Source organism: Balaenoptera ricei, chromosome 12 (genome assembly GCF_028023285.1).
Source record: "Balaenoptera ricei isolate mBalRic1 chromosome 12, mBalRic1.hap2, whole genome shotgun sequence".
Taxonomy (NCBI): Eukaryota; Metazoa; Chordata; class Mammalia; order Artiodactyla; family Balaenopteridae; genus Balaenoptera; species Balaenoptera ricei.
In genome coordinates, this window is record NC_082650.1 from 59,749,573 (window position 1) to 59,775,580 (window position 26,008).

At 42.9% G+C, this 26,008-nt stretch overlaps 1 protein-coding gene and 1 pseudogene across 8 annotated transcripts in view; one reads left to right on the forward strand and one right to left on the reverse strand.

Annotated features, from left to right (window-relative positions):
• Window positions 1-26,008, forward strand: part of FAXC (failed axon connections homolog, metaxin like GST domain containing) — a 79,716-nt gene that overhangs the window by 34,915 nt on the left and 18,793 nt on the right. For all 8 annotated transcript variants that reach the window (XM_059941547.1, XM_059941542.1, XM_059941549.1 and 5 more), the window contains one exon: window positions 928-1,151. In XM_059941547.1, the coding sequence (XP_059797530.1) occupies window positions 928-1,151 (224 nt within the window). The remainder of the gene's footprint in view (window positions 1-927; window positions 1,152-26,008) is intronic.
• LOC132376351 (small ribosomal subunit protein eS12-like) lies at window positions 18,787-19,205 on the reverse strand (annotated as a pseudogene).

Below are 26,008 nucleotides of genomic sequence, written 5' to 3' on the forward strand. Positions count from 1 at the left end.
TAAAAAAGAATAATGCCATCTGCAGTAACATGGATGGACCTAGAGATTATCCCACCAAGTGAACTAAGCCAGACAGAGAAAGACAAGTATCATATGATATCGCTTATATGTGAAATCTAAAAAAAATGATACAAATGAACTTATTTACAAAACAGAAATAGACTCACGGACATAGAAAACAAACTTATGATTATCAAAGGGGAGGAGGGATAAATTAGGAGTTTGAGATTAAAATCACACACTACTATATATAAAATAGATAACCAACAAGGACCTACTATATAGCACAGGGAACTATATTCAATATCTTGCAATAACCTATAATGGAAGAGAATGTAGAAAAAGAATATATGTATATAAGTATATATATATATTTATAAAACTGAATCACTTTGCTGTACACCTGAAACTAACACAACATTGTAAATCAACTATATTTCAATAAAAATTAAACAAAAAACCCCACAGAGCGCAGACCTTTGTAACCATTACTTTGATCAAGAAAGAATGAAGCCAGCACCCCAGTCCTTGCCGCCTCCTTCCCGATGCCCCCCACCCCGCCACGTAGGTACTCACTGTCTTGTCTAAAAGCCTTTTAAAGTAGGTTTCTACTTGTTTTCTGTGGGGCTGCCTGAGAGAAAGCAGAAGCATGGCCTTGGGGGCTGGGGGATCTGCAGGCAGCTGCAGTTTGGTGGGAGGATAGCATGGCAAGCTCTCTGCATTTGTCACTGTTTCTCCCTCAGGCCCTAAATCCAGGCATGGACTAGAGTCCGTTGTAATACCTGCCGTGCAAACTGCTCTTTGGAAAAGCTGCAACGATTCAGTCCTCCAGAGTGTGCTAAATTCCCAACCCCTCACTGGAAATTGACTCTGTGGACCTGCTATGTATCTAACGCACAGTAGTAACTTGTTTCCACGCAATTGCAGGACCTTAGCTTATTGCCAGTGGGTGGACAATCTCAATGAGACCCGGAAGATGCTCTCTCTTAGTGGTGGCGGTCCCTTCAGTAACCTGCTGAGGTGGGTCGTGTGCCACATAACGAAAGGAATCGTGAAACGCGAGATGCACGGCCACGGCATTGGCCGCTTCTCAGAGGAAGAGATTTACATGCTGATGGAGAAGGACATGCGGTCTTTAGCAGGGCTTCTGGGTAACGTACCATGTCTTCTATTCTATATTTTCTATCCTTACTTTTTGCATGATTAGTAAAGCACTGTTAGTTTACTGACTTAAAGTTTTATTTTTGTTCGTTTCTTTGCTTCCACATGTAGGCTGCAGTTGCACCATTTAACCAAGTCCCCTAATTTTCAGGAGCACATGTCTCTCTTTTTAATCACTAGAGTATGACTGTTTCTAGTGTGGCGAGGCCTCGTGTAAAGAGAACGTGGAACATGGTGTAGCATTACTAACTGGCTGTAAGTGATGCTGGCGTTTCTGAATGTGTTGTGAGCCAAGGGGGATTTTGAGCAAGGAAGCTCTTCTATTTATGAACAGGTCAGGGTAAAAGGCTGTTTATAAACACATCTGCTCAGAAGATTCGACTGGGTACTGTCAACATCAAGCTAAGAGAGATGCTGACCCAGCCCGAGTACACGTGCGACATTTGACATTTTCTCACCTCTTTCATTTCCCTTTGTAATCCAAGTCCTCCTCTTATTAGCATGTTTTAACTCTTCTGATTTTGTATTTACTGCACCCAGTGGGTTTAGCTGTGTTGGGAAGCCTCTCAAAGAGAAGCACAGAGCGGCATCTGTTCACGGGTGGGTGAGGACGCTGAGCCGGGTGACACGCGCTTGCTCACCTGGTCGGCTGGAGGTGGCTGGGCTGATGTGACTTTGTACTGGACAGAGTTTGCGTCTCAGCTCTGACAGATCACAAGCAGATCATTTGAATTCAGGAGCTTCAGTGTGTGGAAGGATGGCCTCTCCTGGGAACAACTAACGTATACGGAGCCAAGGTCATAGGACCTAGTCCTTCGGGGCTGCTGATTTTGTCTGGGGACAGTGCGTTTTCACCGACCCTCTCTCAGTACCCTCATATCTATTCTGGAGCACACTAGGTACTTCACCTCCTCCAGGAAGTGGGGGTTTGGGATTTGTTTTGTTGAAACCTACCTGGTGCCGAGGAACTGGGGGCTGTGCTGGGTGTAACCACCCCTGTGCAGGGTGACCCACTCTGATGGGCTCCTTCATGCTCTTCGCTCCACCTACTGGATCTGGAGTCCTCCCCTGAACCTGGCCTGCAGGGGGAGAGCCCAACAGGGCATGCAGCTCTTGGCCAGCTTTGTCATGTGGGGGGTTTGACGCCGCTGGGCTCCTGCTCTAAATAGACACTCAGGAGCTCTGCCTGGCTTGGAGGTTGACGCTGTCTGGACCTCCTGGTGCTTTGCGTCCCTGGGCCCAGGTGGGCCTGCCGGATGTAGGTATGATGCTTCGTTCCTTTGGAAACTCTCAGCCTCACACAGAGCAGGTGCACAGAGGGCCGTTTCCTCCTAGCAGTGGCTCTGTCTGCTCCTGGCTTCCTTCCCAGCTCATGCTGTTGGGAGCCCCAGAAAGCCAGGAGTGGAGACCCTGAAGTGATGACAGCTCATTTCTAACAACAGTGCTCGTTCCTTAACCAGAGCGGGCTGATCCTCTCCCTTCTAGAGCATTTTTGGTTGGGAGAACCTGGGGGCAGGGTGGTAGCAATAATAACGATAACTCCAGTGTCTCTGTGGTATTTAATGACTCAGAAAAATGCTTCCACCCCAGTGACGGTGAGATGGGAGACAAATGAATCACTGGTAGCTAGGCTGTCAGTGGCAAGTATTCACAACAGCATCCCAAGTCCAGGTGATTTTCTAGGATGAGAAACTGAGTGGGTTACTTGCAAAGCTGGATTTTACTAGAGTTATATTCTGTATGGGGGCCCAGGGAGCAGTCTAGCTTTGAACTCTATCACAGGAGAAGCACTTCTTCTGCATTTGGGGAGGGAGAGGCTCTGGGGCCGAACATCATAGTTTTTCTTACTAAATGAGGCAGAAAGCAGCTATTTCTCCCTTCACTCGGGGTTATAGCTTACTTTTAATGTCCAGCTGCCTAAGAGACTCAAAATGCAAAATGACTTTTTATTGAGCTATTTCAAGATTTGGGGAAATTGTCCAGGGATGTATTTGACTCATTAGGATAAATTAGTTATTGCTGTTTCAGTTCAACTGACTTCAGTGATTTGACACCTTCTGTGTGCCAGGAGCTGAGAGATTGAGTACAAAGATGAGTTAGAGCTTGTTCCCGCTCTCAGGTGCCTATAGTCGAGTGGGAGGGATGAACCTATAAGCCAGGAGCACGCAAATTACAGCCCATAGCTGGTGGCCTATTGTTGTTGTTGTTTTGTTTTTTTAAATGGCCTGTGAGCTAAGAATCATTTTTTTTTTTTAAAGTGCTTCTATAGCACCTTGGTTTTTTTTTTTTTTGTAATTTTATTTTATTGATTGATTGATTGATTGATTGATTGCTGTGTTGGGTCTTCGTTTCTGTGCAAGGGCTTTCTCTAGTTGCGGCAAGTGGGGGCCACTCCTCATCGCGGTGCGCGGGCCTCTCACTATCGCGGCCTCTCTTTTTGCGGAGCACAGGCTCCAGACGTGCAGGCTCAGCAATTGTGGCTCATGGGCCCAGTTGCTCCGCGGCATGTGGGATCTTACCAGACCAGGGCTTGAACCTGTGTCCCCTGCATTGGCAGGCAGATTCTCAACCACTGCACCACCAGGGAAGCCCCAAGAATCATTTTTACATTATTAAAATGTAAGGAAAAAATCCAACAGAGATCAAATGTGGCCTGGAAAACCTACAGTTTTTACCATCCGACCCTCCATTGAAGAAGTGGTTACCACGCACAAGTGCACAAGTCAGGCTGCAGTAGGGCCCGTGATAGAGGTCTGTGCTCCCAGGGGCAAAGAGGCAGGAGAACCGTGCAGGGCTGTAGGAGAGGTGGCAGCTGTGTTGGCTCAAGAAAGTAAACAGTTGTCCCCATGTAGAAAATAAGGAAGGATCTCCCAGGCAAATCACGAGAAAAGGAGTCCTGGGTGAGGGGCATTTTGGGATCATGGTTGAAATGAAGATCAAAAGGTAGTTGGGGCCATATTATAAAGGGTAATAATTATCATGCTCAGAGATGTATACTTTATCATACAGGAAACACGGAGGTGTTGCAGATTTCTGAGTATAAGAGAGAAAGAACCATGTTTGTGATTCTAAAAAGTGGCTCTGTTGGTGTCTTAGAGGAGGGATTGGTCCAGAGGTGTAGCTGGTAAAGAGAGACTGAAGACAGGCAGCGAATATCTATGGATATAGTTTAAAAAATTCTAATTAAATTCAAATTAAAATAAAAAATTAAATTTAAACTAAATAGAAATCAGTTAAACAAAATTAGTGAATTTTAATTTTGGTGTATTAAAAAAACTCTACAGCCAGATCAAGTAGAAACTGAATAGAAAATATGATTTGATGATATAAAATATATTAACAACATCGATTATGAATGGCTAGGAGGAAAATCATAATTTTCTCAGTACTGAAATGGCATTTGAAAATGAAATTCAGGATCCATTCCTGATAAAAACTCTTTGTAAAAGACTAGTTCCTTAACTTGAAAAAAGGGTGTCAAGCCAATAGCAAATGTCATATTTAATGTTGAGCCACTAGGAGCACCTCCAGTAAAATAAAGTACAGAACAAGGATGCCCGCTCTCATGTTATTTAATGTACTTTTGGGAGAGCCTGACAACATAGTTGGACAACATGAAAAAATGATTATCTTCATGTTGGAAAGGAGGAATCAAAATTATTATTTACTGAAATTAAGAGATTACATAGGGGCTTCCCTGGTGGTGCAGTGGTTGAGAATCTGCCTGCTAATGCAGGGGACACGGGTTCGAGCCCTGGTCTGGGAAGATCCCACATGCCGCGGAGCGACTAGGCCCGTGAGCCACAACTACTGAGCCTGCGCGTCTGGAGCCTGTGCTCCGCAATGGGAGAGGCCGCGACAGTGAGAGGCCCGTGCACCGCGATGAAGAGTGGCCCCCACTTGCCGCAACTGGAGAAAGCCCTCGCACAGAAACGAAGACCCAACACAGCCATAAATAAATAAATAAATAAATTTATAAAAAAAAAATGTATGCTGGTCATCACTCCATGGCAGTATATAGCTATATTAAAAAAAAAAAAAAAAAGAGATTAAGTAGCTAAAATAATGTAGAATCAACTAAAGTTATAACAGATAATGGGAGTGTCCAGTAAGTTTGCAAAGGTTACAAGCATGCAGACATCTATAGTTTTTTTGAGTATCCCAAATAAGCAATTAGAAAATATAATTTAAAAAATCCACTCACAATAGCAATAAAAATTTAAAATATTAGAAATAGAATTTGTCAGAAATATTTAGTACCTAGAGAAATAAAAATAAACAATCCTAGTAAGAGAGAGAAGGATTTTTAGAAAATGCAGGGTGTACCTTGATTGATTGATTGATTCACTCATTCGAGAGTGATGACCCGAGAGCCAGAGGCAAACCCCAGCTTCCTCACTAACTAGCTCTGAGACCCTGGGCACATTTCTTAACTTCTCTAGGCCTCAGTTTCCTTATGTTTGAAATGGGGACCATCACCACGAGAAGACAAGTAATACATGTAAAGTGCTCAGAACGGTGCCTGGCATGTTGGAAGCAATCAAACAACAAGCAAATTAAAGTACCAGGAGGAGAGGAAATTCAGGAAGGAGAGGTTCAAGGTGCTGTGAGAGCTGATAAGGGGGGTTGCCTAGTGGTCAGTGCTAGTCCCTGTTTAGTTCTGCGTGGTCCCCTGACCTCTCTTTTTTTTTTTTTTTAATAAATTTATTTATTTATTTATTTATGGTTGAGTTGGGTCTTTGTTGCTGCGTCTGGGCTTTCTCTAGTTGTGGTGAGCGCAGGCTACTCTTCGTTGCGGTGCGCAGGCTTCTCATTGTGGTGGCTTCTCTTGATTCGGAGCACGGGCTCTAGGCGCGTGGGCTTCAGTAGTTGTGGCATGTGGGCTCAGTAGTTGTGGCTCACGGGCTCTAGAGCGCAGGCTCAGTAGTTGTGGCACACGGGCTTAGTTGCTCTGCGGCATGTGGGATCTTCCTGGACCAGGGCTCGAACCCATGTCCCCTGCATTGACAGGCAGATTCTTAACCACCGCGCCACCAGGGAAGCCCGACCCCTCTGTTTAAAGCAGAGATACCCTCCATGTAGTAAGTGCTTGATTGTCACCTCAGGCAAGAAGGGCACACATTGTCTATTTCCATCCTCCTCCCCAAAGGGTAAGAGTCCGAAGAGCATGAAAGATGTAAAAATTAAAAACAAATGGTTAGGTTTTAGGAAGCAGTGTGGGTGGAGGCAGGCAGCCTCGTGGCCGCACAGGAGGGAGTTCTGGAGTCAGATCCCTGGGCTCAGACCTTGGGCTCCACCACTTGCCAGCTGTGTAACTTCACATGAATAACTTAAGTTTTTTTCACCTGCAAAATGGGGGTCGGAACCTAGAGAGTGTGAGGACTAAAGGTGATAATTTATGCAATATACTTACTACGGTGTCTGGCACATAATAAATGCCAAGTAAGTATTAGCTATGACCATTATCACTTTTACAGATTTTTGTATGTAATACAAGTTCACAAGGAACATTGTTTTCTGGGGAAAAAAATGTTTGTGAAGAAAACCTTTTTTCTGATTTTTAAATTTATTAGTTAATTATAGAAATTTGAGGGACTTCCCTGGTGGTGCAGTGGTTAAGAATCCGCCTGCCAGTGCAGGGGACACAGGTTCGAGCCCTGGTCCAGGAAGATCCCACATGCCGCAGAGCAACTAAGTCCGTGCGCCACAACTACTGAGCCTGTGCTCTGGAGCCCACAAGCCACAACTACTGAAGCCCACGTGCTACAACTACTGAAGCCCGCATGCCTAGAGCCCGTGTTCCACAGAAGAAGCCACCGCAATGAGAAGCCTGCGCACCGCAACGAAGAGTAGCCCACGTTCACAGCAACTATAGAAAGCCTGCGCGTAGCAACGAAGACCCAATGCAGCCAAAAATAAATAAATAATAAATTTATAACAAAAAAATTAAAAAAAATAAAAATATCAGAAAAGTATTTTAAGAAAAAGAAATTTGGTAAGGTTCAGAAAAGCATAGAGAAGGAAGATTAAGTCCTTAATCTTATAATGTACTGCTAACCACAGTTACCATTTTGGTGTGTATCTTTCCAATATTTTTATGCATAATTTTGAATCTTATATATGATTACCTGTATTATATATGTATGTGTATTTGTGTACACACACATATATAATTTTCCAACCTGTCTTTTCCCTGTTTAATATATTGCACATATTTTCCTCTATTATTAAGTATTCTATACCATGCAATTCTGTGCGCCTGGTATCACATTTGATGCCATAAAAGCTGACTAAGATTCATCAGTAAAACTCTGTTTTGCCCTCTGCCTCGCTCATATTTCTGTCCTATTATTATTAATCCTGAGTCTACAGGTATGCACATAAAGTGGAAGGAAAATAAGACAGAATGAACATAAGAAGTATGTAGCTGTATCCTTCATTAGCATAGAGATCCCCAGCTGTGGCCATTAGAGATGAGATTAAAGTAAGAATAGAGGATGGAATCTGGTATAAAGTAACAGCACCCATTTGGCTGATGAGGAAACCGAGGCACAGGAAGGTTGAGTGACTTGTCCACAGCTGCACCAGTCGTAAAAAGTGGAGGCAGGAATCAAATCCAGGCTGCCTGACTCTAGTCCCCTGCTATTTTCTGGCCCAACAGCTACCCTGCAGTTCCTTGGGAGCTGAGACTTAAAGTGGAGTGTGTGTTATGTTATGTCAGGATGACTCCTTTAGAGCGTTGTCTGAAGTTGCCAGAACTTTAACTGGCAAGTTAAAATGTAATCTCCAAGGTAATTTTACAAGCTGTTTTATGATGCTGATCTTGGAGGCTGAGAGCAGCACAAACTATGAAGTCTCATCATTGATGTCCGTTCCTGGGCTTTGTGAGTTGAAGTCACCCCCATCCTGAGGAGGCTGGCTCCCAACAGAGATGTGTTAAAACTCCAGGCTGAAGTGTACAAGTACTTGAGGAGAAAAGGTCTCTTTTTTAGGAGCTGTTATTGAAAGAGCCAAGTAATAAAGTGGAATTTGTAAATGAAAGTGAGAAAAACAAGCTGATTTCCAGCGAACTATACTTGACTAATATAAAGTGAAATGCACTTTCCCCTCCTGGTCTGAAGCCTTTTGTTGAGTCATGAAAATGGCTTGGGGAGTCTTTATTTTTCAGAGTCCTTGTTGCCATTGGGTTGGCACATGTCAAAGAGCCAAATCTATTGGTTATTTTAATAAACACCAATGTGTGATCTTGGCTATTTAATAAAGAGGAAAGGGGTGCAAAGTAGTGCTTCCTTTCAAAGGCAGCAAAGTGAGTCACTTGCCACATGTGCTTCATGTCACCCTTTTCAGCATGTATAGTTACAGTGTGGTATAATTTTTCAGAATGACTGTATTTTGCTATTGAACTGAAAAATAAAATCATTTAAAATTTATTTATTTATTTGTTTATTTTTCAGGTTGTAAATAATTTCATTTTTTAAATACATAGATATTCAACTGATCACTTAGTTCTTTAGTTAAATAATATATAGAAGATTAAAACTGGCTTTGTGATTAGTAATAGAAAATCTCTAGCCCATTTTTAATCAGAAATGCCTTTGGGGTTCCATCCCTCCAGACTGAAGAACCTTGCTTTGGAGCAGAAGTGGTGATGTGGTATATTAATTTTGTATGCTGCAACTTTACCAAATTCACTGGTGAACTCTCGTGGTTTTCTGGTGGCATCTTTAGGATTTTCCACGTATAGTATCATGTCATCTGCAAACAGTGACAGTTTTACTTCTTCCTTTCCAATTTGGATTTCTTTTATTTCTTTTTCTTCTCTGATTGCTGTGGCTAGGACTTCCAATACTTTGTTGAATAAAAGTGCTAAGAGTGGTCATCGTTGCCTTGTTCCTGATCTTAGGGGAAATGCTTTCAGCTTTTCACTGTTGAGTATGATGTTAGCAGTGGGTTTGTCACATATGAACTTTATTATAAGAGAGCTGGTCTCAGAGAGCTGGGACTCCAGAGCAGGAAGCTGGGCTCGGTAAGAAATAGATTGGGGGTCTTGTAGCTGCAGCACGGGAGCTGCTGTCTTTGGGGAGTGTGGCTTAGGTTGTTGCCAAACTTTTTCTGCATTTTTAAAAAATATTATTTATTTATTTATTTACTTTTGGCTGTGTTGGGTCTTCGTTGCTGCATGTGGGCTTTCTTTAGTTGCGGCGAGCGGGGGCTACTCTTCATTGCGGTGCATGGGCTTCTCATTGTGGTGGCTTCTCTTGTTGCAGAGCACGGGCTCTAGGCACGCGGGCTTCAGTAGTTGTGGTATGCGGGCTCAGTAGTTGTGGCTCGCGGCCTCTAGAGCGCAGGCTCAGTAGTTGTGGCGCACGGGCTTAGTTGCTCCACGGTATGTGGGATCTTCCGGGACCAGGGCTTGAACCCGTGTCCCCTGCATTGGCAGGTGGATTCTTAACCACTGTGCCACCAGGGAAGTCCTTTTTCTGCAGTTTTATGCTCCATGTCTTGTGGTTCTCAAGCTTCTCCTAGTCACAACGCAAGATTGCAATATGATGCTTTTGGAAAGCAGCTTTTGTCAGGTGGACCGGAACTAAGGGTTATTAAGGAAAGTTGAGGTGGCAGCTCCTTATGTGTGGGCATTGGGGGTGGGTTGAGGCTGGACCTGAATTTCTTCTCTTGTCTCTAACTCACCCTCGGGTTCAGGCGGGGGAAACAGGCTGCAGGATGGGGGTGTCGGTGGTATTGATAGTTCAGACTGTTACAGAGGGTCTTAAAGAAGCCGTCCATTTACCTGATTGTGATGAAGCAGCACAGATGACTGAACTCTAATGTTTGTTTGCTTTTGACTGGACTTTTATAGAGCCTGCATGGTGATACAGCACTTATGTCATGGGAAAAGCAAATGAATAATTGGCAACTAGAGTTGGTTTGGGAGACATAATCATATGGGGGAGAATAATAAAGGTACAGTTTCAGTTATGAGGCTCAGCTGGGCACTGTTGGTGGGCAATAAATAACTGCTGGACGAATGAAGGAAAGAATGAATGAATGTCAGGACACGTTTAGCAGGTAGCCAATGTGGCAGTCCAGGATCTGTGGATCTGAGAGTACTTTCTGAGCAAAAAACTGAAATTTGTGAATGCTTTTAAGAGGTAGGATCAGAAATAGTGCTGGGCTCTCTAGGTGGAAACTGCAATTTCCTATCAAAGAATGTTCTTTTTAGCCATGGCTAGAGACCTTAGGAGGGAGAGTATACTTGTAATAATTAGAATGCAGACGGAAAGATAATGCCTTTGACTTAGGACTGTATGAGTCTGACTGTATGGGCACACATGCCTTCAGCTCTTTGAGAGGGGCTGTGAGTAAGGTGGCGACAGCCCTGGCTGCTAGAACTGCCGCCTGAGGGAGATCTTGTAATATTTATAATAGCAACACTTGTGAGACGTGCCACCCTGGAGAAGTACCAGGTGCAATGAGGACGTTTTTTGCAGGGGAAACTGACATGGTCAAGGCTACTTTGAGGGGATGACATTTAAGCTGGGCTCTGAAGATAAACGGGGGTTAGGCAGGCATGTGTGTGGGGAAGAGGAATCGGATGCGGCAGGGAGGAGATGAGCACGGAACATGGAAGGAACTTGGCCCGTGAAGGCTCTGAGTGGAAGAGCAGCTGGGGGCCTTCAAGGAATGAAAAGATGGCCAGTGTGTCTGGAAACTGTGTGAGAGCAGAGGTGTGGCATGAGGTGGAGGTAGGCAGGGGCTAGATCATACAGGCCTTCCACGTCACGTAAAGAACGCAGGCTTTGTTTGAAGAGCAGTGAAAGCCATAGGAGGTTGAAAGTAGGGAAGAGGCGGGACCTTATTTACGCGTAACGCGCTGGAGGGGCCGAGGGGGATTCGGGGCCCAGTGAGGAGGCTGGTGCAGTCCAGGAAAGGTAAGATGGCGTTTGGACTACGACCATGGCCATAGAGTTGGGCATAAAATTTAGTGATTTTAAATGTGTGTGTGGGTGTGGGAGGTGGTGATGGAGAGGGCAGGGGTGAGGAATAACCAAGTTCTCAACACGAAAATTGAGTAATAAGCAAAGTAGCCATTCCGAGAGCTGGGGATCACTGGAGAGAAGGGGAGGATCACGAATTTCACTTGTGGATATGCCGAGTTTCAGATCCTGGGAGACAGGTGCCTGAGTGGAGAGGAAGTATATGAAAAAGGCAGCCTTTTGAGTTAGTGGAGAAAAGATAAATTAATTCAGTAAAATGGTGTTGGGACAGCTGGCTAACCACCTGGAACAAAATAAGTATAATCCAGACTTTGTCATATACCTGAATAAATTCCAAATGGATTAAGCACTTCAGTGTAAAAAATAAAACCCTAAAGATGCCAGGATAAAATACGGGAAACATTTATATAATGTTAACTTGGGAATATTTTTCTAATAATGGCACCAAAGGGAGAAACTATAAAAAGAAAGGTTGAATTGGTGGATTACGTGAGAAAAGGAAAACAAAAATCGCCATAAATAAAGTTAAAATTGAAATGGTAGGTTGAAAAATGTTTGTGACATGTGACAAAACAATATTACTGAACTTGTGAAGAACTTCCGCAAGTCAGTAAGAAAAGTGAGTGCCTGAAAGGGAAAATTGGGCAAAAGACATAAAAAGGTAATTTGCAAAAATAATACAAATAATAAACACATGAAAAGTGTTCAACTTCTTTAGTAATCAGAGCAGTGCAAGTTAAAAAATCAGGCACCACTCTGTCAATCAAACTGGAAAAACCTTTTTTATTTTTTTAATAGTGTGAAGTAGCTGCAGGGGTGTGGAAGAGGCACTAACCTCTGTTGGTAGGAATAAAAACTAATACTTTCTGAAGTTGAGTTTCACAGTTTCAAAAGTCATAAAATTGTACATATTTATCAATACAGCCGGCTGTCTTTATCCGCCTGGGTTCCGCATCTGCAATTCAACCAAGCGTGGATCCTGTACTATGTTTAGGATCCGAGATTGGCTGAATCTGCGGATGCGGAACCTGCGGATATGGAGCGTCAAGTAATGGACTTGAGCATCCGCGGATTTTGATATCTGCGGGAGTCCTGGAACCGATACCCCGAGGTACAACTATTTACTAGATAATTAAGCCTGTTGGGGTTTTTCCTAAGAAAAATATTACAAAGATTTTTATCTATAAAGAAGATTATAATACTGAAACATTGAAATCTTATGGTTATTAATAGTATGGATTTTTTTTTTTTTTTTGTCCAGAGTGCTTCGTTTTTGTTTGAGATGGTAACAGGAAACTTAAGTTACTAGGCACTCACAACTCTCTCTTTCCCCACCCTCCTCTGCCCCCCTTATATTGTCAACTTTCCCTTCTTTTAGGGCAGCTCAAGGTTTAACCATGGCAGAACACATAAAAATTGGTATATCCTTAGGTGCCCACTTGTGGATCGTTTGTGAGTAATTTGCATTTTTCTCTAGAAAGAGTGATGCATTTCATCAGTTCTCTTTGGTCACAGGCATACCCAAAGAAATTATTATTACTGCCAAGGGTGCTCTATAGAGCTGAGCAGAAAGCTGTAATGTCAGGAGATTGAGGTTCGTGGTTTGTAAGAGAGCTCAGGACATTTAAAGGTTTTTTAAGGATACGAAGTTAAGTGACAGCAAGGATAAGGTCTTAACACTCAACTCATAATTTGCTTCTATATAGAAAGTTGAATTGAAATCTAAACTAGGTGAGAAGGTCAAAAGAGAGCATTTCAATATTTTTTAACAACTGAAGACTAACAAGCAAACTATTTGAACATTATTTTTGTATCGGTTATGCACCGGGTGCTATGTTAGGCTCTTGGGAAACAAAGACGAATAAAAATGGTGTTTACTTTTAGGAAGCTTATAATATAGCAGAGCTCACGTTTCTAGGCTCAGACAATATCCTTGGATGTGAAGAATTTCCCATGTGATCTTGGAACTCTGATTGTAATCTTTCAGAAATGAGGAGGCCAGGAAAAATGTCAGAAGATGGAGATAGGAAATCATCCCTGTTTCCAAAAGGGGTTGGAGAAAGTAGATTCTCATAATTAAATAAAACACTAGAATGAATTATTGAATAGATGGCTGGTTTTCTTGAAGGACTATTTTTGGTTCATTGTGAATAAATCATACCAAAAAGGACTGTAGTCATCCCTCGGTATCCACTGGGAATTGGTTCCAGGACCTGCCACTGATACCAAAATGCTCAGATGCTCAAGTCCCATAGTTGGCCCTTTGTATCTGCGGGTTCCACATCACTGAATTCAACCAACCTCGGATCACATATGTATATAGTGTATTTATTGAAAAAAATCCGCGTGTAAGTGGACCTGCAGCAGTTAAAACTCATGTTGTTCAAGGATCAACTGTACTGTGTTTTCGTGACTTGCTGGACCTACTAATTGGATAGATGATCCCTTGATTTCTTCAGATCACTGGAGACCGTCTCTCATGATATGCTTGTGCAAGATGGCTGGTTTTTACAGGGGGCTTCGTGGATGCATATGGTGCCACCAAGGTTTCTTGAGAGGTCTGGTTGGGGGGTGGGGAGAGGGAGCCCTTGATGGCTGGATCTTTCCACCCTTTCTTCACCTAGAGCAGCTCCTGTGTTATCTGTTTATGTATTGGGAATCTCTTTCATTTTGTTTGATAGAGAACTTCTCCTACCAAAGAAAAAAGTTTGAAAGCCCCTGGATTAATTGGTGGTGGGTGCATGCTTGGTTGAGTATCTGTAACCGCCACAGTACCCATTAATGGACTGATATCACCTGAATCTCCAGGGACACTGCTCTTGACTTTTCTCCAAGACCTGTTGACAACTTCAAAGACAAGCTTAATGGTTTTTGAATGACTCCAGGGGGAAGGATAGCTAAAAATTGGACAGAAAAATCAGGAATCAAAGCTGTCAACCTTAACAAGAAGAAACCTAATACGGATAAATGTCAAATTCTGTACGTAGGTCCCCAAATTGAATTGCACAGGGTGGGGAGAGGCATATGAAAAAAGATTTAAGGATTAGTTGATTTCGATCTCAGTATGTCACCAGCATGATGGGCTTCCAGAGGTGCTAATAAAAACCTAGCCTGTTTAAACAAAGCATAATGTCTCGGCTTAAAAGTTGTTTCCTCAAGGAAGCCTTTCTGGAACTTTCTCCCAGAGTGTGTCAGGCAAACCTGTTCCATGCTCCCAGGCCCCTGGTACTTTCTTCCCAGAGCACTCCCTGTACCTTCTCTGCATGGTAGGCTTGACTGTCTCCTCAGCTGGTTGGGGCACCAGGCCTGGTGGGTTGGTTTCTGTCTCTAGGGCCTGAACAAACGCCTGGCACACGTTAGGCTTTCAGCAAGTGTTTGTTGAACAAAGGATGCAATTTTCAGTTCTGGGAGCCATCTTTTAAAAGGAATGTGGCCAAACCAGGGTGTATTCAGAGAAGGGTAGTTAAGAAGGTGGTTAGTCTCAAAAAATTTTCCTATGAGGAATTTGAATATACTGGGCATGGATAATGTGGAAAAGTGCAGATATAAGGGTCATCAACTAGCTTTTTTCAAGTGTTGAAAGTGGGTAGTGACTTAGGCGTTGTTGCAGGTGTTGGGCATGTTTGGGCAGAGGAAAGGAGGACAGAGGGGGACTGGGGTGTGTATGAGGTGAAATAACAGATTGCAACTCAGGGTGAGACAGCACTGTAGAGCAGACCCATCTAAAGTTGGGAGGGCTTGTCCTATGATGTGGTCAGAGCTGCCGTTTTTTGGAGTCACCCCCTGAGGGTGAGGACCACCATCAGGATAGCTGAGGAGTCTTTTTACAGGCAATACGATGTTAAAGTAGAAATGGTCTCTGGGGGTCCTTTCAGTTCTGATGATTTGGTGATTTTATATTCATTCTCTAGAGAGAAGAGCAGAGACAGTTTTCCAAGTTATAAAACGAGGCAGATTTATTCACTCGTATTCTGGTTGATCTCTTGGATTGTGATTTATGTTTGGGCTGCCACTCATGCCTTCTGAAGGCACGATGCTTTAAATGATCTATGTTTACTCTATGTCCCTTGTTGTTAAATCTACTTTTTGAACAATGGTTGATTTCCAATAAACCTCTCTTCTAATCTTCTACTTTTTTAAAAGTGAGTTTTACTCAAAGGCTTTTGGACAGTAGGAAAAATTGTTTTTTATTTTTTAAGAGAGCTTGGGAATAGGCTATTTTAATAGCTGCTCTTCCTACCCTGTTTAATTACATCACGCAAACAGCACTGCATTCACATGAGGCATTCAGGCTGAGGCTGGGAGCCACCTGGCACGCAGTAGCCATGCCCCAGGCCCCCCACTGTGAATGGCAGGGGGAGGGTGGGGGGGTAAGTCTTCAGAACTAGAAAAGGCTGAGAAACATTAGGTTATATCTATGTACGTATTAGCACATTTAGCATATGTTGAGTAACTGAACAGAGGGCAGAGGAGGAGAATAAAGGTGGGAGTAATTAAGCCTGTCAGTCTAACTAGAAAGAGAAAACCCACAGATAAGAAAATAATAGACACTAAAAGGAATGTTCTGGAACTGCAACGCAGTGTTTCCTAACTCAAGTTCTAAGCCCTTTCCAAATTACAGGGGCCTGTCTAGCACAGTGGTTCTCAGCCCTGTTTGCTTGTTAGGATCAGGTCTGGGAAAGGCATTTTTAAAACCCAGGAGGTGGTTGGAACATGTTTGTCATTTACTATAGGGCAGACAGAAGGGCTGGTGTGGGCGCTGGAAGGAGGCCAGGTGGGTAGAGGGCCATGGAAGGGGCCACATGAGGGGACTGTCCTGGTTAGGGTGACCCTGGGTGGGTCTGTCTTCATGGTTCTTTCCGTGTCACGGACCTATTACGCAGACTGCAGGGGTTTTCTTTGTGTGTGGATAAATTTTAGACTCTGTTTTTAACAGCATCCTGAAGATGTTGTAGTCTTACAGCACCCCTGAGAGCTAGTTATTTCACAGAAGGGAAAGCCGAACGAGGGTCAGAGAGACGAGGGAACTGGTCTCGGGCTGTGCAGCTAATGACAACGCATTTCTTTTGCTGCAGGACAACTTCTGTATATTTGCATTGGTGGTTTGCTAAAACCACCTGCAAGAAGAGTAATAATTTGACCTGGAAACCATAAATTCTATTTTTACCTGTATTGATTGGGTCCCCGTGAGTGCCTAAGCTTTTTTTACAACTTCATATCGGAATCCGATACTAACTGAAGTGAACTGATCTACTGTGAAAGATCCTTACATATTATTCAATAACTCTAAATTGCTTGCAGCTGCTAATGGAGAGGACATTTAGATCAGATGCTCAGAGAGCAGCAACTCTTCTCTTCAGGCATCACATCCATTCCAGACTTCCAGAAAGAGGGAGCAATGGAGGCCTGGGGGCCTGGCCATCTTAAAGAACCAGGGATTGCGGGGGCCAAGCCCTGCTCATCCTAAAGTGTTGGCAGGACTTCCCTGGCGGTCCAGTAGTTATGGCTCCACGCTTCCACTGCAGGGGGCACGGGTTCCATCCCTGGTCTGGGAGCTAAGATCCCACATGCCGTGCGGTGCAGCCAAAATAAATAAATAAATAAATAAAGGGTTTGCATCCTTATGGGGACGAGGCAGTTGTGGCTCATTTCTTTTCCAGGTTCATTGTCGCTATCTCAGTTGGTAAAAATATGTTGATTATTCACGAAAACAAAAAAAAATTACTTTTAGCAGATTAAAATGAAATGCTAACCAGTGCTGAGTTCTTGGAAATCTTTGTGGCTTATTTAGCAACACAAATTGGTTGATGTAATTCTGACAGAAGCAGTCTGGTTTTTGCTTTATCCTGGGGGTGTTCTAGCTGTTTGTTCCCTGAGAAAAGTGACTTTGTGTTTAAATTTTCAGGGTTCCAATTCCTGAATGATTAAAATAAAAGAAAAAAAAGAGTAAAAAGGTTCACAAGCTAGTGCCATGTAGACAATAGATTCTTAAATCTTATGTAGGTATGTATGTGTTAGGGATGAGCACAGAATGAGAAGTCTCAGTGCTTTTCCTGTGTCTCCAGATATGGAAACCCTCCGCATTTGTGTCGTGGGGTTGGGGAACTTTCCCTTTCCACTCCTCTCTAGTTCTTGTGGCTGGACTAACACACAAGACAGATTAACAGGAGAAAAAGAAATTTTCATTTGCGAACATGCAGGTCTCATAGAAATGGTACCTAAGAAGTGGCCAAGGAAGGGAGCTTTTATATTTTTTAGGCAAAGAAACAATATGTGAGGAATTGACAAGACAAAGAAACTTGGGTTTTGGGTGCTCAATTAGTGAAGAATCTGAACAGGGTTTGGGCTTGGGGTAGTCAATTAAAGACGTAAGGAGGTTTGTTTATACAGGCTTCTCAGCCCCGAATTCCCAGTCTCCGGGTGGTAAGGGTGTCCTTCTACTTCCAGAGGCAGGGAGTGCACCTTCCACGTTGGAGACTGATTTCCTGTTTTCAGGGAGACAGAGAGGAGGGTCAGAGTGTCCCTCTTGCATTGGCCATTTCTTAAGTGACTTTAATTCAAAATAATCAATATGCCACTCTGACATATTTTGGGTGGCCTGCCCTGCGTCCCAACAGTGTTCTTTTGGGCTGATTTGACTGGATAAAATTCATTGACTAGACTGCCTAACTCGGGAGGAATTATAATTAAATGGTGACTTGATGTATCCTAGTACATTAAGTCAGTTGCTTGGTCCTTGGTGAACCAATCAACATATCTTAGCCCACCTCGCTCCCACACTTGAGCATTGATGCCTCCGGACCTCAGGCTTCTTCCTTCTTCCCCTTCCCCCCACCCTATTATTCTATTTGCTCCTTCCCAAATTTACTTCCCTCCCACTCAGCCCAGCCTGAGATCCATCAGGGAAGCTACTATCTCCCCAGGGTCCTCCATCCCTCAGCCCAGCCCTCGTGGTCTGCACCCTGCAGCGCTCCGGGCAGCTGGGAGGCCTCCCTCTGCTCACTGCACTCAGTTCCACCCCCTCCACCCCTTCCCCTCGAATTCTCTCTTCCCTCTTTCAACCCTTATTTCTTTACAGCCTCCTTCTACTTACCATATAAGTCTTTCCTGTCTAAAAAAGATACCACTCCATACCTCATTATTTTGTAATAACCTATAAGGGAAAAGAATCTGAAAAAGAATATATATACATATATATATATATATATATATATATATATATATATATATATATATATATATATAACTGAATCACTTTGCTATACACCTGAAACTAACACAACATTGTAAATCAATTATACTTCAATTTAAAAAAAAGTTTAAAAAAATACCACTCCACTTCTGTCCTGTCTCTTGCCTTCCCTTCACACAGAAGCTTTTTATGAAATGAATCAATAGTCATTCTCTTCACTTATCTCCCATTTACATCATGAATCACTGTATCCTGACCCCTGGCCCCCAACCCACCTGTCTGCAGAGTGCTCTTGAAAGGGTAAATAACACCCTGCCTTATTGTCAGATCTTATTAAAGCCAGGTCTTATTGCCTGCCTTATTACAAGACTTATTTTTAGTTTGGCCTTTTAGTTATTAATTATTATTATTTTTCAAGAGCCAAGTTTTTTTATTTGTTCATTTCTTGCATTTGAAGTAGTCCTCAATGACATCCTTGGCCTGACTGAGACTCTTTGCCTTGTCCTTTGTCCTTGGCCACCACGCAACTGCAGCGACCACTTTGCGGAGCTCCCCTCTCTTGTCAGCTTTACAGAGGCCCACTCATTCCCCTAGTTTCTTGTTGGCATCAACTTGAATTAGGTTGATTTCGTGCTCAGCACAAACAGCCTCCACCAGCTTGACCCACACAGGCTTATCACACAAAGATGGATGCAAGCACACAAAGGTGGTCTTGGCGCTGGTCTAAGGCTTTGGCAGCTTCCCGAATTCCACGTGCGAGGCCATCGGTGGATGAGAGTGGTCTTCAGTACCTCCTGTAAAGTGTTGTTAACGTCCATTACACCTTCCAGCAGCAAATCAATGCCTTCCTCAGCCATGGCTGTGGGTTACAGGTGGAGCCGAAACTGGAATACACCCTCCAGCTTGGTGGCAGCAGGGAAAGAGAACCTTTTATTTATTTTAGTTTTTAATTTTGGATTTTTAGAAGTAGGAAACTTTTACCTGAAGGAGAGACTTTGAGGCGTCTCTTCCTTGCTGTAAGGCTGATGGAAATGACGTTTCTTGGGTGTGTTGAAGTACAGAGGATTCAGGCTTTCTCTTCCCCCGGAGGCTCCATCCTCCATTTCAACTCTACAGATTTCCGGGCACGAGGTGAGGAGGCATTAGTCTCCTGCTGTTTCAGGTGTCGCCCGATTGTTGGCTGGGGGGTGCAACCTTCTAACACACGCAGGTGCATACTTTTCACGTATTAAGTCATTTACTGCTCACATTGATCCTGTCCATGGGGAGATTTAGGCACAAAGAGCTAACTTGTCTGGGAACACCCAGCTATCATGGATTTGAACTGAAGTAGTCTAGGAGAAGCCAGAAATCATTGCTGAACACTTTTTAGCCTTTATCTTACTCATTGGCTCTCTCTGACCCTCTTTCCCTGCTCTCCTTTTTAGGTTCCTTAAATGTTGATTGGTCTCAGAAGTCAAGCCCCCCACCCTCTATTCATCTCCTGAATCCAGCTGTTTTCTCTATCTTCACTTAGATGTCCCACAACCATGTGAGATTCAGCACATTCCCAAACAGAACTCCTCACCCTCCCACCAAACCAGCATCCCCTCCTGTGGCCTCTCTCTGTGAATGGCACCATCCTCCATTCAGTTATTCAAGTTGGGTGCCAAAAGTCGTTCTAGATTGCTCCTTCTCTGTTATCTTCCACCTGGCTTTCAAAGCCCTAGACTGCCCGGGCCCTGCCTTCTTTCCAATCTCATTTCTTAACCCTCACCCCTTGCCCACTCTGTGCCAGCCATCCTTGTCTTCTGTCCACTTCACAAACACACCAAGCTTATCCTGACCCTGGGGCACTTGTCTTAGCTGTTTCCCTTGCCTGGAATTCCCAGTCTCCAGATCTGTGCATCGGTAGATCCTTCTCGACATTCATGTCTCTGGGTAAATATCAGCTCCACAGAGAGGCCTTCCCTGACCACCCAGTCTAACATAGCTGTCAGTCACCCTCTATCACATCACCTTACTTTAATTCTCTGCATTGCATTTATCACTGGCTGATGCTTTCTTATTTATTGATTGATTTGTTTATCATCTCTCCATGGGATGTAAACTCCATGAGAGCAGTGACCTTGTCTGTTCTGTTAGTCCCAGGATCCCAGCATCCAGAGCTGTGTCTTGCATATAGTCAAAATAATATTGATAAGAGCTGACATTTGTGGAGCATTTCCAGTGTGCTTAGGCAAATAGTAGTACAATATGTAATACCCTCATGTGGTAATATGTACTTTCTTAATAATATACATAGTGTGTATTATATATTAATTATATAACATACAATATAATACATATAATATATTACACATATGATATATGTATACTATGTAATATAAAATACCTACTATATACAATATATATCATATGTACATATATATGTGTGTGTGTATGTATATCCTCATGGTAATATAATAACAATACCTATTCTCATATGGTTTGGTGAGAATTAAATGAGGCAGTATTAGTAACATCTTATTATGATTATGATTATCATTAGTATTATTATGCCTGGTTTGTAAATGAGGAAACTGCGGTACATAGTGGTTAACTAACTTCACAAGATCACGTGGCTGAGACGTGGTGGGGTCAGGCTTGGACCCAGGAGTCTGGCTGTAGAGCCAGATGCTCAGTAAGCTCGCTGGGAGCTCACCGAACACCTTAACCTCTTAGCTCCTTTCTGCCCCACGGCCATAGGAGGAGCGCCCAATGTCTGTTGCCTGGATTTTGCCACAGATTCTTAGCTGATGTCCCAACCTCCAGGCCTGCTTTTGAATTCTACGAGCGTGGTCAATCTAAAATGTAAATCAGAACTGTTAGGCTCCCAGTTCTCTTAGACTAAGATCCAAACTCCTTTTCTTCATAAGCTGAATTCTCTTCACATCTCTGGCCATATTTCCTACTTCTTCCCCATGTGCACCTTTATTCCTAACGCACCAAATTACCCTTGGGTCCCTGAACACACTGTGCTGTTTTGCAGCTTCATGCAAAACAGAGGCTGTTTCCCTTGCCTTGCTTAATTTGACAGATTCTTAAAGCTTGTTTCTATTACTTAGAAACTTTCTTAGTGTTCTCCCTAACCTACTCCAACCCCATGGGGCCGCCTACATTGGGTGTTCTCTTCTCTCCTGTTTCACTTTGTGCACAGTTCAATCATGGAAGTACTGTGTTGTACTCTTCTGGGCTCCTCCTATGCTCCCCTACCCCCCAACCTCCAGCCTTCCCTCAGCCTTTCCTGTGGACGTTATCATTTTGACTGGCTTCCCTCCAACCCTGGTACCTAAGAGAAGGCCTGGTAAATATTAGGCACTCAGTAACTATTTGCTGAATGAATACTAACTTCCAAAAGGAATTTGAGGCAATCATATATAAGACAGAGCATTATAATATATTCAATATTAATACAAACATATCAGAAACCAACTAGAAAAAAATTACGTTCTTGGAATGAGTTTATTCCTGGAATTGGGCACAATTTAACTTTGAGTTTTTTGGCTACCAAGATAAAAAGGGAGATGTGTGGGGGCAGTTTCATCTTTATTTTCTAGGAAAAGGAAAAGGTTCTTCAATTGAGACAAGTTTTTTCGTGGTCCTGAATTCTAGGAAGAGATTCTTCCATGGAAGGGAGATTGGATTTCCTTAAGGACAGTGTTTTTGAATGTAAACATTTGTAAAAAATTTTTCTTAATAAAAGCTCAAGGTTTAACGTTGAATTGCAGCTCCAAAGGCATTTGTTTGGGGTCCTACTTTAATACAGTGCCTGTATTTTTTATTTGGATTTATTTATTATAGGGGTGGAGCTTAGAGAGCCTAGAGATTTTGATAACTTACCCAACAACCATAGCCCAGGCACCTCTTATCAATAGATCCACTTTCCAATGTAAGTTATTTTTTGGGAGGGGAAGTGTGTGGGTTTAGGGCAAGCTTTGGCAAGTCCTGAGTCAGCTATTTTACATTTGGGTCTTTGGTGACTACCAGGGGTTTAGCATTTCCATGTTGTTCATTGAAGAGATTTCTTGCATTAGACACCAGGTGGTCCGTCCACCTTTGGAGGATCTCTCATCAGAACTTAAGGGCCTGCACAACTACTGAGCCCGCGTGCCACAACTACTGAAACCCACGCGCCTAGAGCCCACGCTCCACAAGAGTAGCCACTGCAATGAGAAGCCCATGCACCACAACGAAGAGTAGCCCCTGCTCGCTGCAACTAGAGAAAGCCCGCACGCAGCAACGAAGACCCAACACAGCCAAAAAAAAAAAGAAAAAAAAAAGAACTTAAGGACCTGACTTGTGCTGCCTGGTTTGAAGGCCATCTTGCCTTCATGAAACAGTGAGCTCCAGCAGTGTGGGGCAGGGCCACTGTAGTTCTTCACAGACTATTAGCTCAAGCACCTATATAAGCCCTGGCTGAGCCTCAGAATTGTACATCCTAGAGTTCTGTGCCATCAAGTATTGGGAGGGATAATTTTGGTCTAAAAGATTTAAGGACAAAGTATTATAAAATAGTCTGCATTCACTGAAAAATATATTTACTGAGCACCTGTTGGGCGCCGGGCACTGGTGGGTACCGGGGGTACAGTCTTAGTGCCCAGGTAGAGCTCACCATCTAGTATGATTTCTGTCTTCACTGATTTTACAATCTAGACAGAATCATAAGAGAACCATTCTGATGAGACTGTCAGGGCATCCATGTGCCAAATAAACTCCTAGGTAGCTGAGTTCGTTCACCTATTAGATGAGGATGATTTAGGATTGTCCATTTAAACATTGGGGGGTGTCTGCCAAATGTTATCATTTGAGATTTAGCATAGTCGATACAGTCTCTTCCCTTGGCCCCTTGTCAGTGAACAAGATCAGGTGTTTTTTTTTTGTTTTTTCATTTTGAAAATTTTCAAACACACAGAAAAGTAGAATAGTAGTCCAATGAACAGCTTTATAACCATCACCTCTATTCAATAGTTGTTAACATTTTGTCATATTTGCCTCAACTATGTTTTTTTCTTGATGTGGACGTATTTTAAAATTAGTTACAGATATCATGACATTTAACCTCCAAACACTTTTGAATGCAGCACTGATATTTTCCTCATGTGATCAGCAGCCTCCAAGGTGGCCCCCAGTGATCCCTGCCTCCCGGGATTCACCCTCTTGGGTAATCCCCTCCCATTGAGTGTAGGCTGGACTTATTGATTTGCTTCTCAGAAATAGAATATGGCAGAAACAATGGATGTCCCTTCCAAGATTAGGTTATGAAAAGATTGTAGCTTCTGTCTTGGGCATCCTCTCTCTCCTGTCCTTGATCTTTCACTTGCTCTGATGCAAGCCAGCACGGTTATGAGCTGCTCTATGGAGAGGTCCACGTGGCAAGGAACTCATCTCTGGCCAGGAGCCAGCAAGGACCTGAGGCCTGTTAACCATGTGAATGAGTTTGGAAACATCCTCCCCTAGTCAAGGCTTGAGATAACTGCAACCTGGCTGACATCTTTTTTTTTTTTTTTTTTAATATTTGGGATTTTATTTTATTTTTTTAATTTTTAAAAATTGAAGTATAGTTTATTTACAGTGTTGTGTTAATTTCTGCTGTACAGCAAAGTGACTCAGTTATACACATATACAAATTCTTTTTTATATTCTTTTCCATTATAATTTATCCCAGGATATTAAATATAATTCCCTGTACTATATAGTAGGACCTTGTTGTTTATCCATTCTATATGTAATAGCTTGCATCTACTAACCCCAAACTCCCAGTCTATCCCTCTCCCTCCCCCTCCCCCTTGGCAACCACAAGTCTGTTCTCTATGTGTGTGAGTCTGTTTCTGTTTCATAGATAGGTTCATTTGTGCCGTATTTTAGATTCCACATGTAAGTGATATCATATGGTAGTTGTCTTTCTCTTTCTGACTTACTTCACTTAGTATGATAATCTCTAGTTGCATCCCTGGCTGACATCTTAATTGCAGCCTGTGAGAGACCCTGAGCCAGAGGCACCCAGCTAAAGCTGCCTGGATTCTTGACTCACAGAAACTGTGAGGTAATAAATATTTGGCCTTTTTAAGCTGCTAAATTTTTGAGGAAATTTATTACACAGCTATCAATAACAAACACACCCACGTAGCTCCAATCCCATTAATCCTAGTAGGAGCCTCTTTGAGCAGCTGCTGAGCTGTGAAGGGTACAGCCAGGTTGTCAAGAGGGAAGAGTGCTTATCCTGCTATGATGGGCGGCAGGCATCAGGCATCCAATTTCAGTTGCCTCAAGTTACATAGATAAAAGGTTTTACATCTTTTAGAAGTAGAATCTTATCTTCTGGTCTCTCACGAGACTATTATTACTACCCATTCTGATTTTAGCAGTGTTCTTCTCTTGGCTGTGAAGAAACCTGGATCTATTCCAAGATTGTAGAGCTTGGCACACAGGAGGTTTCTGTCTCTGGATTCAATGATCTTTGAGAAAGTAGTGTGCATTGGGGAGAGAGTTATGTGGGACATTCTTAACCATCTAATGGCCGGGATACATGAACAATAATGTTCAGTAGGGGAGTAATAAGGCCTCCCACAGAGTAGGAGCTAAAGACTCAGTCTTACACTCGGAAAGAAGCATCACACAGAATTCTATGTGCTATCCAGCATACTCATGGGTATATCATTTGAGAAGGTATCAGATTCCCAATTTTTTTTTTTTTTTTTTTTTTTTTTGGCCATTCTCAGACCAGGGATCGAACCCAGGGCCCGGCAGTGAAAGCGCTGAGTCCTAACCACTGGACCACCAGGGAATTCCCCAGATTCGCATTTTTAAAGATGAGGTCAATAGCAGTTTGATTTCCTCCAAAAGGATCTATGCCTATTGTGTGAATCTGAGTAAGGTCCACCACTCTGGGCAGGTGCTAAACAGTTCTGGTGGTTAAAGGTTTGCACCAGTTTTTGGTGATTGCTCAGATGTTTGAAAATGGTTGAAGATCCTGGATTCCAGCTAAGGTGAAACCTGGGGTCCATAAAATGATGACAGATCCTCCAGAAATGTGGAGTCTGCTTGCAGGGCCCTGATGGCCAGGCACAAAACCTGCCATTAGAATCTGCTACTATTCAACTTTCTTAAAAGAAGGATAAGTTCCTTATAAAAGGATTTGAATTTAAATTTCAGCATGACATTGAATTCAGTCTGATGTGTTGTTTCATTAACTAAACCATATTTGGGGGCTACCAGATAGTCTTTATTGAATAAAGAGACAGAACAGCTGGTTCCTCTGATTGCCCAAATACAGAATAGCCAGGACAGAAATGAAATGAAGGGGAAAGCCTCTCTTGGGATGTAGTTTGAGTTGGGTGCTCTATATTCTTTACCCTCAGAAGGTGTACTTGGGAAAGTGAAACAGGGGAGACCCATAGAACTTTTATACCCCTCAAATCTCACTGTTTCAGTTGAATGTCTAGTCAGACTCAAAAGCAGCAATATTTCAGCAACTTCAAGAAGAGAGAGAAATAAGAAGGCCGATCATCAGTGAGTCAGTAATGCTGCGTCATCGTTAGAGATGTTAGCTATGGTTCTTGAAGACTTCCAGAAGCTGCTGTTTAATGTTATTAAATTATAATACTAAGTGAGTCTGAGCAGGCATTTGCCTCCTCCTGAG